The sequence below is a fragment of the Rhinatrema bivittatum genome, chromosome 1 (assembly GCF_901001135.1).
Source record: "Rhinatrema bivittatum chromosome 1, aRhiBiv1.1, whole genome shotgun sequence".
NCBI lineage: Eukaryota > Metazoa > Chordata > Amphibia > Gymnophiona > Rhinatrematidae > Rhinatrema > Rhinatrema bivittatum.
This window is the reverse complement of record NC_042615.1, coordinates 349086447-349101081: the sequence shown is the minus strand read 5'-3', so window position 1 is coordinate 349101081 and position 14635 is coordinate 349086447. Positions and strand designations below refer to the sequence as shown.

At 43.6% G+C, this 14635-nt stretch overlaps 1 protein-coding gene across 2 annotated transcripts in view; it reads right to left on the bottom strand.

The window, feature by feature from the left end:
* COQ2 (coenzyme Q2, polyprenyltransferase) overlaps positions 1 to 14635 on the bottom strand; it is a 105710-nt gene that overhangs the window by 41622 nt on the left and 49453 nt on the right. For both annotated transcript variants that reach the window (XM_029599565.1, XM_029599572.1), the window contains one exon: positions 9563 to 9684. In XM_029599565.1, the coding sequence (XP_029455425.1) occupies positions 9563 to 9684 (122 nt within the window). The remainder of the gene's footprint in view (positions 1 to 9562; positions 9685 to 14635) is intronic.

Here is a 14635-nt window from a genome sequence, read left to right as displayed (position 1 = left end):
AATTATGTTGAGAAAGTTAATTTTTAATTTCTCAAAAAATATATGCTTGTTTAGGCTTCTTAAATCCAGGACTGGTCTCAATCCCCTGGATTTTTTGGGAAAAGGAAGTAACCAGAGTAGAACCCCTGGCCATGGTGATTTGGAGGAATAGGTTCTATTGCCAGCTGTTTGAGGAGCGATTCCACTTCTGGGCAGAGTTTGTTGAGTGAGATGGATCCAGATTGAAGGCTAAGCAATGAAGCAGCATTGGAAGCCAGGAAAAATGCAAGATGTATCCAGATTCCACAGTCTTGAGAACCCAGTGATCCTTGCTGATCTTGAGCCATTCCTCCAGGAAGTGCTAGCTTATGCCCCCTACTGGAGAGGATTGTTGTTGGATTTGGAGTGTGATCAAAAACTTGTTCCAAGCTTGGGCTGGGCTTGCTGAGTGGTATTCATGCTGTCTAGTGCATGTCAGAAGCTGCTGCTGTTGCAGAAGTAGAGGCTGCATCCAGTATCTGTAAAATTGCCAAAAGGGGCATCTCTGCAAATGCTGTCTTCTAAAAGATTAGTAATAGCATCTTACAGTAGGATGTTGTTCTGGTCCCATTGATAGGGACTGGACCGGCACGTGTTGCTCCTTTATTTGAGCAACTGTTTCATTTTCACTGAAAAAGATGATCACCTAGGCATGAGATACCCATCAACTTGTCATGGTCATCAAGAGTATTGGCTCTCAACCAAATCATGCAGTGTGCTCCAAGGTATGTATATCATGGAGTCAAAATGCCTCGTAAATGGAGTGAATGACATGGTATATACATTCTTCAGCATCTAGGAGTGGCTCAGGGTATGCAGCTTTGCCTTCACTAGGTGGATGAAAAGGCTTCAGTTTTTAATACAATTATGTAAGTTTTGAATCATATAGAATCGGAAGGCTGAAATTCATTCATTTAGAATAGAGTTTTGAAATACCTTTTTACCAAAATTATCCAATAATTTGAGATCCTTTCACGGTGGAGTATTAGACTATATTCTTGCTTTCTTTGCTCTTTTAAGAGCAACTGATCGATGAATTTCACTATCCCAAATTCTGGGGATTTTTGCACTCTTTACTGGAGATGTAATTTCCTTGCAACTGGGGCACAGAAATAGGATTTTCCCACATCCTTATTTGTAATCTTGTAGGATGTCATAGGTGGGGATAGCTGCCGGTTCCTGGAGAAGACTATAGATCTTTGATTGGAATCTTTATCCTTGTTCACACTGACTCCTAGCACTTTACCCAACTTGTCCAGAAATCTTGTATAGGAAATGTCTTCCTATATGAAAAGATCTGGGAGGGGATTCCTGTCAACCCCTCTTTAGAATCTGAAGGAACACTAAACTAAAACCCCAGGGATGAAACAAGTAACTGAGTAGTGGTCAATGGTTGTCTCAGAGGGGTATATGCCTGTCATACATCCTCAGATTGGCTGAACTCCATTGCAAGTGACTGCTGTGGGCTAGAACCACCTAGTAGAGGTTCTGATGAAGTATCTACCTGAACCAGAGATATTAGGATTCCTTCTTGTGAAAGTAGATACAATATCCTAGAAAGAGAGGTTGGAAAGTATTCTCTTTTTCTTTAGCTATCATAGAAGTAAAGAAATCCTTCACTAACTGTGCTCTGTGGTTAATGATCAGTAAACATGAATTTATTTGAATGGAAAGTTATGAAACATCTGCAAGGGAATTTAAGAAAGAAGGATACTCCCAGGGCCAAAACCTTATTTTTTTAAGGAGAGGAAATGTCTCCTACGCACTTTATGTAGAACGAGAGACATCAGGGAAAATTAATATCTTTTGGCCACAAAAGGATATATCCTTATTCTTCAAGTATTTATAGAAAACTACATCTTTGTCTCGCTCTGCACAAAAAAGAAACAATAAGAGTAGTTCTATTATTTATCATGTCTATCGATTCCTCAAGGAATGTAGAGAGGCCAGGACTATCTAACATAGGAGGTTGATTAATCCGTTCTGAAAATTTCCTCTTAGTTACATAAAATATTTTAGAAAAGTGAGAAACCTCATCTTCTGAAAAAGACAAAATCTCTTGTAAATATTTTTTAAACATTTCTACAGCTGATATTAACTTAGTACATGGAACATTAAACGCAAATTCTTAACTCTTACAAGGTTTTCTAAGGACTCAATCTCATTATGTAGGAACAAACTATCCTTAATATGAGCCGATTCAGCATTAAGCAACAATGACAGTTGTAAATTAAAAGCAGATGTTTTCTCCTGCTCTTGCAATTTCTTTTCTTGTGCATGAATAGTAGACTTAGTTTCAGTCATACACACTTTAAACTGAGTAATGGATTGAGTCACATCACTATCTAATGTCTTGATCAGTTTCCATAGATCTGCAAGTGTTACACAAGAGGGATCTTTATCTATATCCAGTAATATTGTTTCACTTTAAAAACTTCAGGACCAGATTTATCAAAAGCCCTAGTATCAACAGACATTTCTAATTCACATGCCTGTGAACCAGGACTTGGGTCATCCCCACAGAATTGCAAAATTGGGGGGGAAGATCCTGCCTCACTTCCTGCAATAAGGGTGTTAATGGTTGGGGAGGAAGTCTAGTATCTACAGGATTCAAGGAAACTCCCGTAGAGGAGCTTCCAGCGCAGTCACTGACAGACAACTCACCCATCCAAAGTAGATGATTGTCCATTGGGCCTCGAATAATAGCTGGAGCCGGTGAGGATGTAAAAACATTTGATTTCCTTTTCTTCCCCATCAAAACGAAGTAAGCTGTGTGCGCCCCCTTTGGTGCACACGGCTTTGGCGCGCGCCAACAGCTGGCACCATAGGCCTGTAGATTTTATAGGAGACAGCAGCAATATCGGCGCGGGGGTTGGGGCGTCGCCACAATGGAAGGGCGAACAGAGAAGCTCACAGCAGCCCTGGGTCTCTCTCCCAAGTACCTCCAAGCGAGGGATCTCCCACTCCATGCTGTAGGCCTGTAGATTTTAAAGGAGACAGGTGTCCCCTTAATGATGACATCAGCAGTGGTATCGGTGCGGAGGTTGGGCATTGCCATGGTGGAAGGGCGAACAGAGAAGCTCACAGCAGCCCTGGGTCTCTCTCCCAAGTACCTCCAAGTGAGGGATCTCCCCAGACTCTGCAAAATTTGAATTGGAGGCTGATTAGATGAAAGAGGTACCAGAGAATAAATAGAATCTGGAGTCTCCAGGCACAGCCCTAGTTCCATTAATTTTTCTGGCATAAGGGCTCTATTAATTGGTGGGGGTAAAGGTATCATATTCTACCCCCCTTCTGTTAAAATCTTGAGTTAGCTGGCAATAACTATGTTGGAACCATTGACAAGCATTGTTCTATGACTTGGTGGTATAGGTGTTGAGGATCAATGCAATTTGTGATCCGGGGTTCGAAACATCAAATGCATTGAAGATTTTTGCACAGACAGCATCAATTGCTTTGATGGAACTGAAGCACCTTGGTGCTTTTTGTGCACTGGCTGCTCCAGCAACTCCAAAGTGGTTCCTTTTCTTTTCTGACTCATGGTGCTTACTCGACCGCAAGGATTCAGCCTTACCCGCCAATGAGAGAGAGATACTTTTGAGGAGCTCCTGCTAAACTTAAATTCCCAGAGGATTGAGACTTATACAGTTCCTCCATTTTCCAGGTCCTGGATTTCTGTATATGTGGAGACATCTATCTGCAGTTGTAACAACTGGCCTGGTCATGGTCTGGTAAGAGGCAGTGGTAGCAGAGTTTGTGTCTATTAGTAATAGACATTCTCTTGCCACAAATACAGTCCTTGAATGTGCGGAGGGCATTCTTTATTGCTCTTAACTCTAGGAGATTTATTTGTTGGGCTCTTTCCAACGGCGACCATAGACCTTGCATCTTCATGTGCCGTAAATGAACCTCTCAGCCTTTTCTCGATGCATCCATGGTCAGAACAAGTTGGTGCACAGGATTGCATAATGGGGCTCCCATAGTTAGGATTGGTGGGGACAGTCACCATGTTATGTTTTTCATCACTTGGGTTAGTGTCACTCTATTAGACACTGGCTGAGTAAACTGGGACCATTGAGCTTTGAGACTCCACCTTAGGCAGTGCATATGCAGGTGAGTGCGTGGCATCACATTTATAGCTGCCACTATGTGGTCCAGAAAGGTTAGGACCTGACGTATCGAGGGGTGTACACATGGTTTTAACTGTGATGCTAGATTGCAAAAGGTTTGAGTCCTGTCTGCTGGGAGAAAAGTCTTGCCTATGGTAGTATTTATGTTTGCTCCTATGAACTGGAGAGTTTGAGTTGGTTGAAGGCTGGACTTTTCATAATTTATTATGAAAACCAGGCTTTCCAAGCAAAGTATCGTGTCCATCAAGTGTGTGTGAAGAATAGTTGCCTGTGACGATACTAGAAGCCAATCGTTCAGATAAGGGAACAGTTGAATTCCATTTTTCCTCAGGTAGGCCACCACTACTGCTAAACATTTTGTGAAAACTCTCGGGGCAGAAGAGAGTCCAAAGGGGAGAACGTTGTATTGGTAACACCATGCATTGACCTGGAAACACAGGCAGTGCCGTGAAGAACGGTGCATTGGTATGTGCGAGTAAGCATCCTTGAGATCCAGAGAGCACAACCAATCATTGGGCTGAAGGAATGGCAGAATCGACTTGAGGGATGTCATCTTGAACTTCTCTTTCCAAGTTTGCTTGTTCAGGGCCTGTAAATCTAGAATTAGGCGAAGCCCCCCAGTTTTCTTTGGAATGAGGAAGTATTGAGAATAGAATCCCTTGTTGCTTTGGTGCAGAGGTACTGTTTGGAGTGCCTGTTGTTGAAGTAGTGAGTCTACTTCCTGTTGCAACACTTGTACTTGGTCTTGTGCTGAGAGAACAAGGTGCAGGAGGGACGGGTTCTTTTTGAAGTTTAACCTGTATCCCTCACGGATGATGCTTAAAACCCAATGGTCTGATGTGATTGCTTCTTAAGAATGGTAAAATTGGGACAGTCTGCCTCCTAATGTCAATGGTAGCTGCAGTCAAGCCCCTCTCAAAACCTCTGTTGTGGTTTTTGATTGATGTCTCTTGGCCTACCCCTAGATTGCGTCTGCTGTGGCTGCTGTCTGGGCAATTGATATGCCGGTGGCCGGTAGGTTGTGTAAGGTCTAAAGGAATGTCTTTGGTAATAGGACTTCTTGTAGCCCAGGTAATACTTCCTGGTTGAGGATTGTTGTTCTGCAGGGGAAGCCAGGGACGGGACTGCCACGTTCTGCTCTTTGAGCTTAGAAACTATTTCCCAAAGCCTGCCGCTGAACAAGTTGTCTCCCTTACATGGCAGATCTGCCAGCTTTTCATGAACATCTTCACGTATCGCACTGGCCCGCAGACAGGCTATCATCCGGGCCGCTACGGATACAGCCAATGTACAGACTGATGTTTCAAATGCTTTGTAACATCGTCCGAAGGTGGTGGCATAAGCCTTCTTCTAAATCTGTAAATGGCTGGGGTAGGGTGTGGTCTGTTGGCCCAGGCGAGATATGTTGCTTGACGGACTGCAAACACTCATACAAATACTGAGTTATGTAAAATTGGTGTTGTTGAATCTTTGCATTCAACATCGCCCCTTGGAAAGTTTTACATCCGAATTCATCCAGGAATTGACTGACTTTCCCAGGAGTCAATTTCTTCAACTTTTTCATCACTGATTTGACAACTACCGAAGCATAGGGCAGCTGTACAGCCCCATAGTGCAGCGACTTTCTAATCCAGAACTTGAGGTCTGTCTTTCTAGACATCAATGGCCCCAAGAAGGGGGGACTCCCATGTCTTGTCCATTACCGCATCAAGAACTGGATGGGAGGGCAAGGCTGTGGGCTCAGCAGGGACATCAAAGAAATTCAATATCCTTAACAATTCCGATCTTGGATCTGGCACCTTCATCGTTTCAATTTTTATGCAAAAATGATTTTTATTGAGTGTATAACACATAACATAGAAAACATAAGTAACGCAGAAACTGCATTGCATAAACATAGCTCGAAAAGATTACTACTAGAATCATCACATAACTTGAAACACTCATTACATTTTACTCTGTGTGTCCCCCTCCCCATTGATTCTATGTTAAGGATTTTTTATTGAATCAAAACATATAAGTAAACAAGCATGTATCAGGGACATATTGTTCCTTATATATCCCCAATACTCCAAATTATATCTGTATTCATACTTCGCTGTCATTCAGAACGGAAATCCCCCCACTCCATCCGCTAACCCCCCAACCGAACCTTCTGCTCCATATAACAGAAAATCCAATAATGTCCACAAGTAACAAGGGTATGCGGTCCAATGCCCAAATTAGTCATTCAATATCAAACTCCGTGCCCGATGTGGTAGGGCCTGTAGGAATCCATTCCAAACCTGAATAAAGCGACTGCGTTTCTGTGGACTGGTCTTGGAAGCCAAATTATCCATTTGCATCATATGATGTAGATGATTGCGCCACACCCAAAAAGAGGGGGAGGCTGAGTCTCTCCAAGTGATGAGAACAACTTTCTTCCCAACCGCAAAGGCTTTTTTCAGAAATTCCCCAAGGCTTTGTCCACGAACCAGCAGGCGAGGAATACAGTCGAATAAAATCATATAAGGAGATAAAGGAAGATTAATCCCCAATAACCGCCGCAGGTAACCCACAACGCTCCCCCAGAAAACATGAGAGAGGGTCCCTGTGGGAGATTGGCAGCGTGGGCAAGATGCAGTGGGAGTCAGCTAGGCGTGAAATACTATTTGCGGAGTTACATATGCCAGACGAAGCAATTTGAACTGCATCTCCCTAAAATACATGGCACTGGTGAGTTTAGTTCGTTTCAATTTTTAAAAGGGATACACTTTTCAATAAATCTGGAGTAGGATAGGTCCTCTGGGGGCAAGGATGGTTCAGGTGGGTCTTCCGGAGGGTCTTCCGGGATTCCTGTGGAACATCCTGATGAAGTTGGTGGAGAGTCTCAGGGCTCTGTATCCGGCTGTGGAGAGAATTGAGACAGTGGTTCTTCCATCTCATCCTGAGGGCCATGCTTGTCCTGGATGGGGGACAAGGATTCTCTCCTTCCTAGTGATGTGAAAAAGTTCTGCAGAATTGCGAATATTTGCGACATTGCCTGTGAAGCTGGTCCCACATCCCGAGGAACCTGCTGCATCTTTTTTAGGGTGGCAGGTGTATCCCATTCTTGTCCCTCACCCACTTTAGCCTTATCAATCTTGTGACATGGCTGCCAGGAGAATGTTAGAATCAGGGCCTCTAAGGCGCTTTACTGGGTCCTGGTCCCTGTGCCACGCTTTGTGTCTTTTCGTGAGAGACTCTTGTAACAGAGGAGAGTGCATTTTCCTCTTTGACACTGAAGACATGTCCGAGTAAATCTGGTGAGAGGAGCCTGAGGATCCCACGGAATGTTGGTCATCTGAGAAAGGTGCTATTTCTTCTAAGTCGGACGCCTCAAAACCCAAAAGTTCTTCTGGCAGGAACACGACCTGCAAGTCATGTTCCAGTACTCCAGACCCATGGGACATCTGTTTCTGGGAAAGCTTGTGCTTATGAGTCATCCGATCTTGTAATGAGGTCTATGCATGGCTAGTGTGCGTTGTGTGCGTCATAGCTGGATGCTGCAAGGCATATGTTATAACACCAACACTGGCCTCCTAGCCATCCCCAATCTCAAATCTGCACACCTCAACGCAACCCGCAAACGAGCCATAACAATAGCGGGACCCACCCTATGGAACACCCTCCCCACCTGTCTCAGAAATGAACCATCACTGCAAACCTTCAAAAAACACCTAAAAACATGGCTGTTTTTAAAAGCCTTCCCACCCGACCCTTAACCTGCCCGAACGCAACACACCTCATCCCATACTCAAGTCTTCTCACCCCCCTGAATCCCTCACTCCGCTACTTCCTCCCACCCCACCTTCCCCCCTCCCTTCCCTCATCCCCCCCACCTCTATTCCTAAATTACCTAACCAACAAGTCCCTAATCCTAAATTTATTTTATCAACAACACATTCATGTACATATGTTATTTTCTATAACCTTTTGTTATATCCTATAACCTTTTGTTCCATGTACCACTGTTATAATATGTTATAATTGGTTTTTTTTGTTTTTTTTTTGGTTACCATGTTATAATGTAAAATAGGGCGGACTACACCCTATTCTCTTGGTTATCTGGAAACCGATGTGATATCTCGATTGAATGTCGGTATATAAAAGAAATAAATAAATAAATAAATAAATAAATAAGATGTGCTCCTGCATCATCCTCTCTTTAGGAAGAACCTGCATCGGGGTGCATGGTGTTTGCGAGGCACGAATCGATGCGCTGTGTCCGACATGCCAAGTCTGCATGGTCTGCGTCTGACTCAATGCATTTTCCTTGCGTTGTGTTTGTCCAGCTTCAAAGCATGCATCGGCTGAGAACAATCAACGCACTTGGTAGTTGACGACGCCTTTTTGATGCGGTTTTTATTAACACATTCCACGATGCCTGTCGTTTTTTTGAGGCATGGGGAGCTCAAGCACAGGTCCCACTTGGCTCTGCTTTTTCTGACCACCTGGTGGACCCAGAGAGGACACTCACCTTTCCTGCTCAGCACTGTGGATCTTTGGCCCTAGTGGAAAGGCATTCCAACACCTGGGCATACGAACCCATGGATCCCTCTTTGTTCCTTAGTTTGGCGATCTTCTGAGTTCGCTACCTCTGAACTCTGGGTGACATTGTCCCGTAGTCCTTACAAGTGGACTAGTCATTCTGCGGGCCTAGGAAGATGTAACAGTACTTAATGCTGGGAAGATAGGCTCCAAGGTAGTACTTAAAAATGCTGTTTTGGGTTTCACATAAGTGAAAAAGTAAGAATCTAAGGAGAAGAAGAGAGAAATGGTTCCGCGCATGCGACTAGCTGCATGGAAGAAAAAAAACTAAGGAGGATCAGTAATCGTGTGGGAAGAGCCGCACTGGTGCACAGAGTCAAAGCTCTGTATTCTTAGAGAGAAGATCCGCCCAGGGTCGTACGGAGGATGTCCCAGACAGCATGGCTAATTCAGCCTGCTTATCGAAGGGAAAAAAGTAAGTTCTTAATTTTTCTTCCTCTTATTTTTTTTGGTAGCACTGAAAACTGCTGTTTGGGGACAGTTGAGGCAGCAAGGCAACTTTTAAAGACAAAAGTTTAGAGGTTTTACAGAAAAAATAGAGATAGAGATACACGTCTGTGCTGGTGCTCAGACGAACAAAGACTAAGAGGGCTCACAAGGCAATGCCTAGTAGCGCAAAGGCTCTATAGCTCAAAGAAAAGTCCATTTGATGCCGCCAGATAACCTCACCCACATCATGGCTAATTCAGCCCTTCTTATTGACATAAAATGTATTTTACCATCATTTTTGCATTTCTGAAATCTACCAGGTAATAGCAATTTATCTTATTTTTCATGTCACACAAGAAGAAATTTCAGTTTGTATATGGTATAAAGGCATGCAACAGAAAGACAGGATATCTTACCTATAGTAATTCAGAGAAAGAAGTACGCAAAGAGCCAAACTAAGCTGTCCTCCAAGAAAAACAAGGGACTGAAAGTAGGAAATATCTCCAGCAGCTATTGGTCGACTTGCTGTCCTTTCAACCTTAGTGAAGAAAGAAAAAAATTCAGTATTGGGCATTAACATGGACTACACACAGTAATTATCAGTGTTACGCCCATCAGTCACAGACGGCTGCGACCACTACTGCTCACCTCCCTCTTTGCTTCTCTGTCTCCCTGGAGTAGACTGGCAACCTCCACTAGCTACCAACGACTGGCCTGCCACTCCCAGGCCTCCCAGGTCGGCACGAATGCCGCAGACTGCCATCTTGCCACTGAGTTCCTCTAGGCGCGCGCACACAGGCCAGTCTTGTCCACGTCATGGCGGGAACCTCGGGGGCATCCCCTCCCGATGACGTCGTCCACCTCGGATACTTAAACCTGCTGGCCTGACCTAAGGACGTTTTGGCAAAGAGACCCATCCTTGCTAACTTCTCGCTTCCTGAGGACCCTGCGTTCCAGTTCCTGATTCCAGCGTGAACGTCTCAGGTACCCGCTTCTCGGGGGCCCCTCTCTCGTCCTGGCTATCCGCTCCTCGGAGTGCCTATCACTTGTCCTGCCTGCTCCATTACCTGGAGCTTCCTTGGAACCAACGCTGCTCTCTTGTGAGTACTCCGCTCTGCGGATCACTTCTGCTCTACACCAAGTGTCTCCTTTGCGGGCCATTACCATCCTACGGCGAGCTCCTTCAGAGATACCCGCTCAGTGGACCTTTACCATCCTATTGAGGACCTCACCGGCGCACCCGCCTTACGGACTGCAACCAGCTCTACCGATGTCCCTCACCGGCCTACCCCGCTCTGATGGCCAATAACATCTCTACCAAGGGCCTTGTCTATGTACTTCACTCTGCAGACCGCTGTCATCTCCACTGAGGATCCCACCAGCATACCCTGCTCTGCGGGTCAGTATCCTCTCTACCAAGGACATTCCTGGTGTACCCCGCACTGCAGGCCACTACCAAATTCACAGGAGACCTCTCCGGAGTACATACTCCACGGACCACTATCAACGCTATGGAGGTATTCCCTCTGGGTATATCCCATTCCACTGACCCTGTGTCTCCAGGTCTGTGGGACCCCTTTCTGGCACCCCCCGCTCCATGGGTAGTGCTTCTATCTCTTTAATAAAGACTCTCTATTGCTTTTGTGTTCAACCTCAGCTAAGACCTAGCCTACCGACAGAGAGACTCACGGGGCTCCTCCCTGTGGGCGGTACCACCTCTCACTGCAGCCCAGGATTCACATACCAACTGATCTTACAGAATCCTAACAATCAGTTGTTGGCAGATAAAGACCTGTTGACCCACTCAGTTAACCCAACCTGTTGCCCTATTCCATCTCAGTCATCATCCACACCTCCCCTTCCAACGTCTACCTCTATGCTGGTAGGCTGGCCCAGGCATCCATAACCCTCTCAGTAAAGAAATATTCTTATTTTCTCTTAGCCTAAAAATCCAGTATTATACATTTTAACTTCTGAAAAATATGAGTATAGTCATGTAAGTTATCAAACAGAAAACTTTGTGAAATAATTTTGTATCACACTGCAAAGGGCTGGAAAACCCCCAGGCACCTAAGAGATCTGGTGCCTAAAATATGATACCAGCCTGCAGGCCCAGGAAGAGTCACCCCTTACTGCTGAACCTGGTCACTGGACCTAGGTAGAGCCACGACAGCAAGTAAAGAATGGAAGGAAGATGCTGGAGGTGAGGGAGAGCTACTGGGAAGAAGCTAAAAAAATGGAGAGTGAAGAATCAAAAGTATTGGGGGGGGGGGAAGGCAAAATAAGCACATTCTCCCCCCAGATTAGAAAAAACAAAGAAAATGAGCAAAGAGAAAAAAAACAGGCAAAACAAGTCAAGGAAAAAATGTTCCCTGGCTCCCAAGTTTTTAAAATATTTTTCCATCTCTGACATTGCAAGACTACAAATGGAAAATTCATGTTGAGGTCTCCAATTTCAGAACTCCTCAAAAGACGCAAGAAAACCCAATATGCACTATACAAATGATAATAATAATTCTCCCATTTTTCTCTAATAATGAAGACTGCACAGGCCATGGGCTTGCACCAAACAGCATACAAGATGAAACTTGAGGATCTAAATATGTATACCCTAGAGGAGAGAGAGATGGGAGGATACGACACAGACTTAAATAGCTGAAAGGTATTAATAATGCACAAGAATCAAACATTTTTGAATGGAAAGGAAGCTATAGGATGAGGGGTCATGATATGAAGCTCTAAGGGGGCAGACTCAGAAGCAATGCTAGGAAATTTTTTTTTTGCAACTATTTTAACAGACAGAAAACAAAAGGCCATACAATTAATTGAATAGTAAGGTTAACATACTTCCTAAATTACAAAGTCCAACACCCAGAAGATAAGGCGCCCAGCTCCAAACCTACCCCTATACACAGGAGACATTCAACCACCTTTAAAATTAACAAATCCACCCCCACCCCCTGGCCACTACATTCACCATTGCATTATGTTTCCAAATAATCCATGAAATTTTTCCATTTACGACCATATTTCTCCAATTTTCCCCTTAATGAATAAATGAGTTTCTCAATGATCTCAAGCTCTACCAGTTGAGAATACAACTGAGATAAATTGGGAGCACCCTTCCAGTGCAACATGACTGTATGCCTGGTGGCGTGAAGACACTGATTAATAAGAAGTTGTTCCATAACAGAAATATTTTCAGTGTTGTCCTTCCAATAATCCAGAAGTCTCACACATGGAGTTAAAGAAAAATGATATTACACATTAATGTGACTACCCTTTCTATATCCTCCCAAAAAGATATTTCTTGCGAACATGACCATCACATATGAAAACAAGTAGCATTTAGTCCATAGCTGTGCCAGCACAGTGGGGAAGCTGACCCAGAGAAGACTGTGAAAAACATAAGGTAACAATACATGCAGGGTAGTAATTTAACCATGAGATCCACGCTTTTTGCATAAATAGTAATGGAATTGACTTCCCGCCATACCTCATCTCAGACAGTATCAACCAATGAAAGTTGCAAATCATCATTTCACTGTTGTATCACTGATGTGATTCCATCCGGAATTTCATCCGTGTCAGTTATGGAATGATACATACGAGAGGTCACTTTCCACTCCAATGTGTGATCACTAAGAAACTGTTCAAAGTAATGAGGGGTCTGAGGGCTCCACCCCTACCCCTCAATCTCATCAGGGCACCCCTCATTTGCAAACACAGGGACTGAGTATTCTCCTCTATCTGAAACTGCTTAACCAGATAGCGAATGGCTCAATACTATCTCCCCTCCACAACTGCCAGAGAAATCGAAGGCCACATTTCTGCCAGTTATCCATATCCAGAAAGTAGGAACTATATGATAAATATGGATGTTTAGCCAATGGCAACACTGGAGAACATTACTCCTGTAGGAGCCCCATGTTTGCAAGCCTTCCTCCAAATGTGCACCGTATGTGCAATTAAAGGACTAGATGTATCTGGATTTCAGTAAGGCCTTTGATATGATTCTGCATGGGCGACATAAATAAACTGACCACCCTTGGTTTGGGCCCTAATGTTTTAGCTATCAACGTGCAGTTCAGTGCTTCATTGTATATACATCTTGATATGAAATATTTTTTTCAATAAAAGCTTTAGAAGCAAACATACAAAACCCTGTTTATCTCCCTCTGGGCAATTTGGATTGCTGTGCGGCCTCTGGCCTAGTCTAGCCCTTTAATTTTTAATGTACTTCCTAAGTCACTGGAACATGCAGAGTGTTGTTTTTTTTAATATGAGAATTTCTAGTGATCATTAGCCAGGTAGATTTGGGGATTGCCACCTCGAGTTCTGGGAGTGAGCAACCAGGAATGAACCTCCCTATTAGGCAATTTTAAATGACCTGGATTAATCACTATTGGAGACAGGATTCTAGGCTTCATAGAGCATTGGTCTGAGTTAGCTTGGCCCTTCTTATGTTTTTAAGGACATCTTGTGGGCTGGGCATGGATGCCTGAGGATCTGTTTATTGACCTTCCAAGCCAATGTTTTGAGATCAAAGTGACTGAAAATATACTAATTTTGTAAATACGGCACATCCATTAGAAGTATTTCAAGCAAACTAATTCAGCCCTGGCTCATAGACCATAACCTTTCCAGTATAGCAATAATGCATCATTACTTAGAATCACACAGGCTTGTGTCCTGCAAAATTGCTGAACCACATGTATGGCAGAATATCCCCAGCCGGCACAGGCCAGTAGAGATATATTACTGTGCATATTTTTTTTGTATACCTCTGAATTTCATCAAAGAATAAAGCCAACACCAGTAGCTAATCCAGTTGTCATGTTCTACACCAACTGCATCCCCAAGTGATATTCCAGGGAACTTTAGGTCAAGAACAAAGCAAGAACCCAGGCAAGAAGAGACAGGGACACATCTTATCATGTCAAGGTCTGTATCCACCAAATAGATCCTTGCTTGAGTAAACAAGAACAGGAAACTGCAAGATGTCACAATTAAAAGGAGTTCTCTGATCTGGAACTTTGAATCCTACAAGCTTTGGTGTGAAAACATTATTGAAATAAAGAAATGCACAGATAAGACTAACAGGTCTTGAAGTTGGTGAAGGAGACTCTCTTCTCCAGTCATTGCTTATCTGGTGAATTTAGCTGAGGGGCATGTGCCCTCGACTCAAACTGGCCACTCTATTCGACCTCCTCTTAAAAAAAAAAAAAAAAGAAAAGAAAAGAAAAGAAAAAGAAAACCTGGACTTGACCCTTTGGATTTTACAGACTATCGCCCTCTCTCTTCCTTGTCTTTTATTGCTAAGATTTTACAATCTATAGTCCTGCAGCAGTTGGAAGACTTCATTGAAGATAATGGAGTCCTCCATCAATACCAATTCGAATTCAGAAAATATTTTAGTACTAAAATTTTATTGATGTCCCTCACTGATACCTTTTAGAAAATGTTTTGATAAGGGTCATAGATTTATT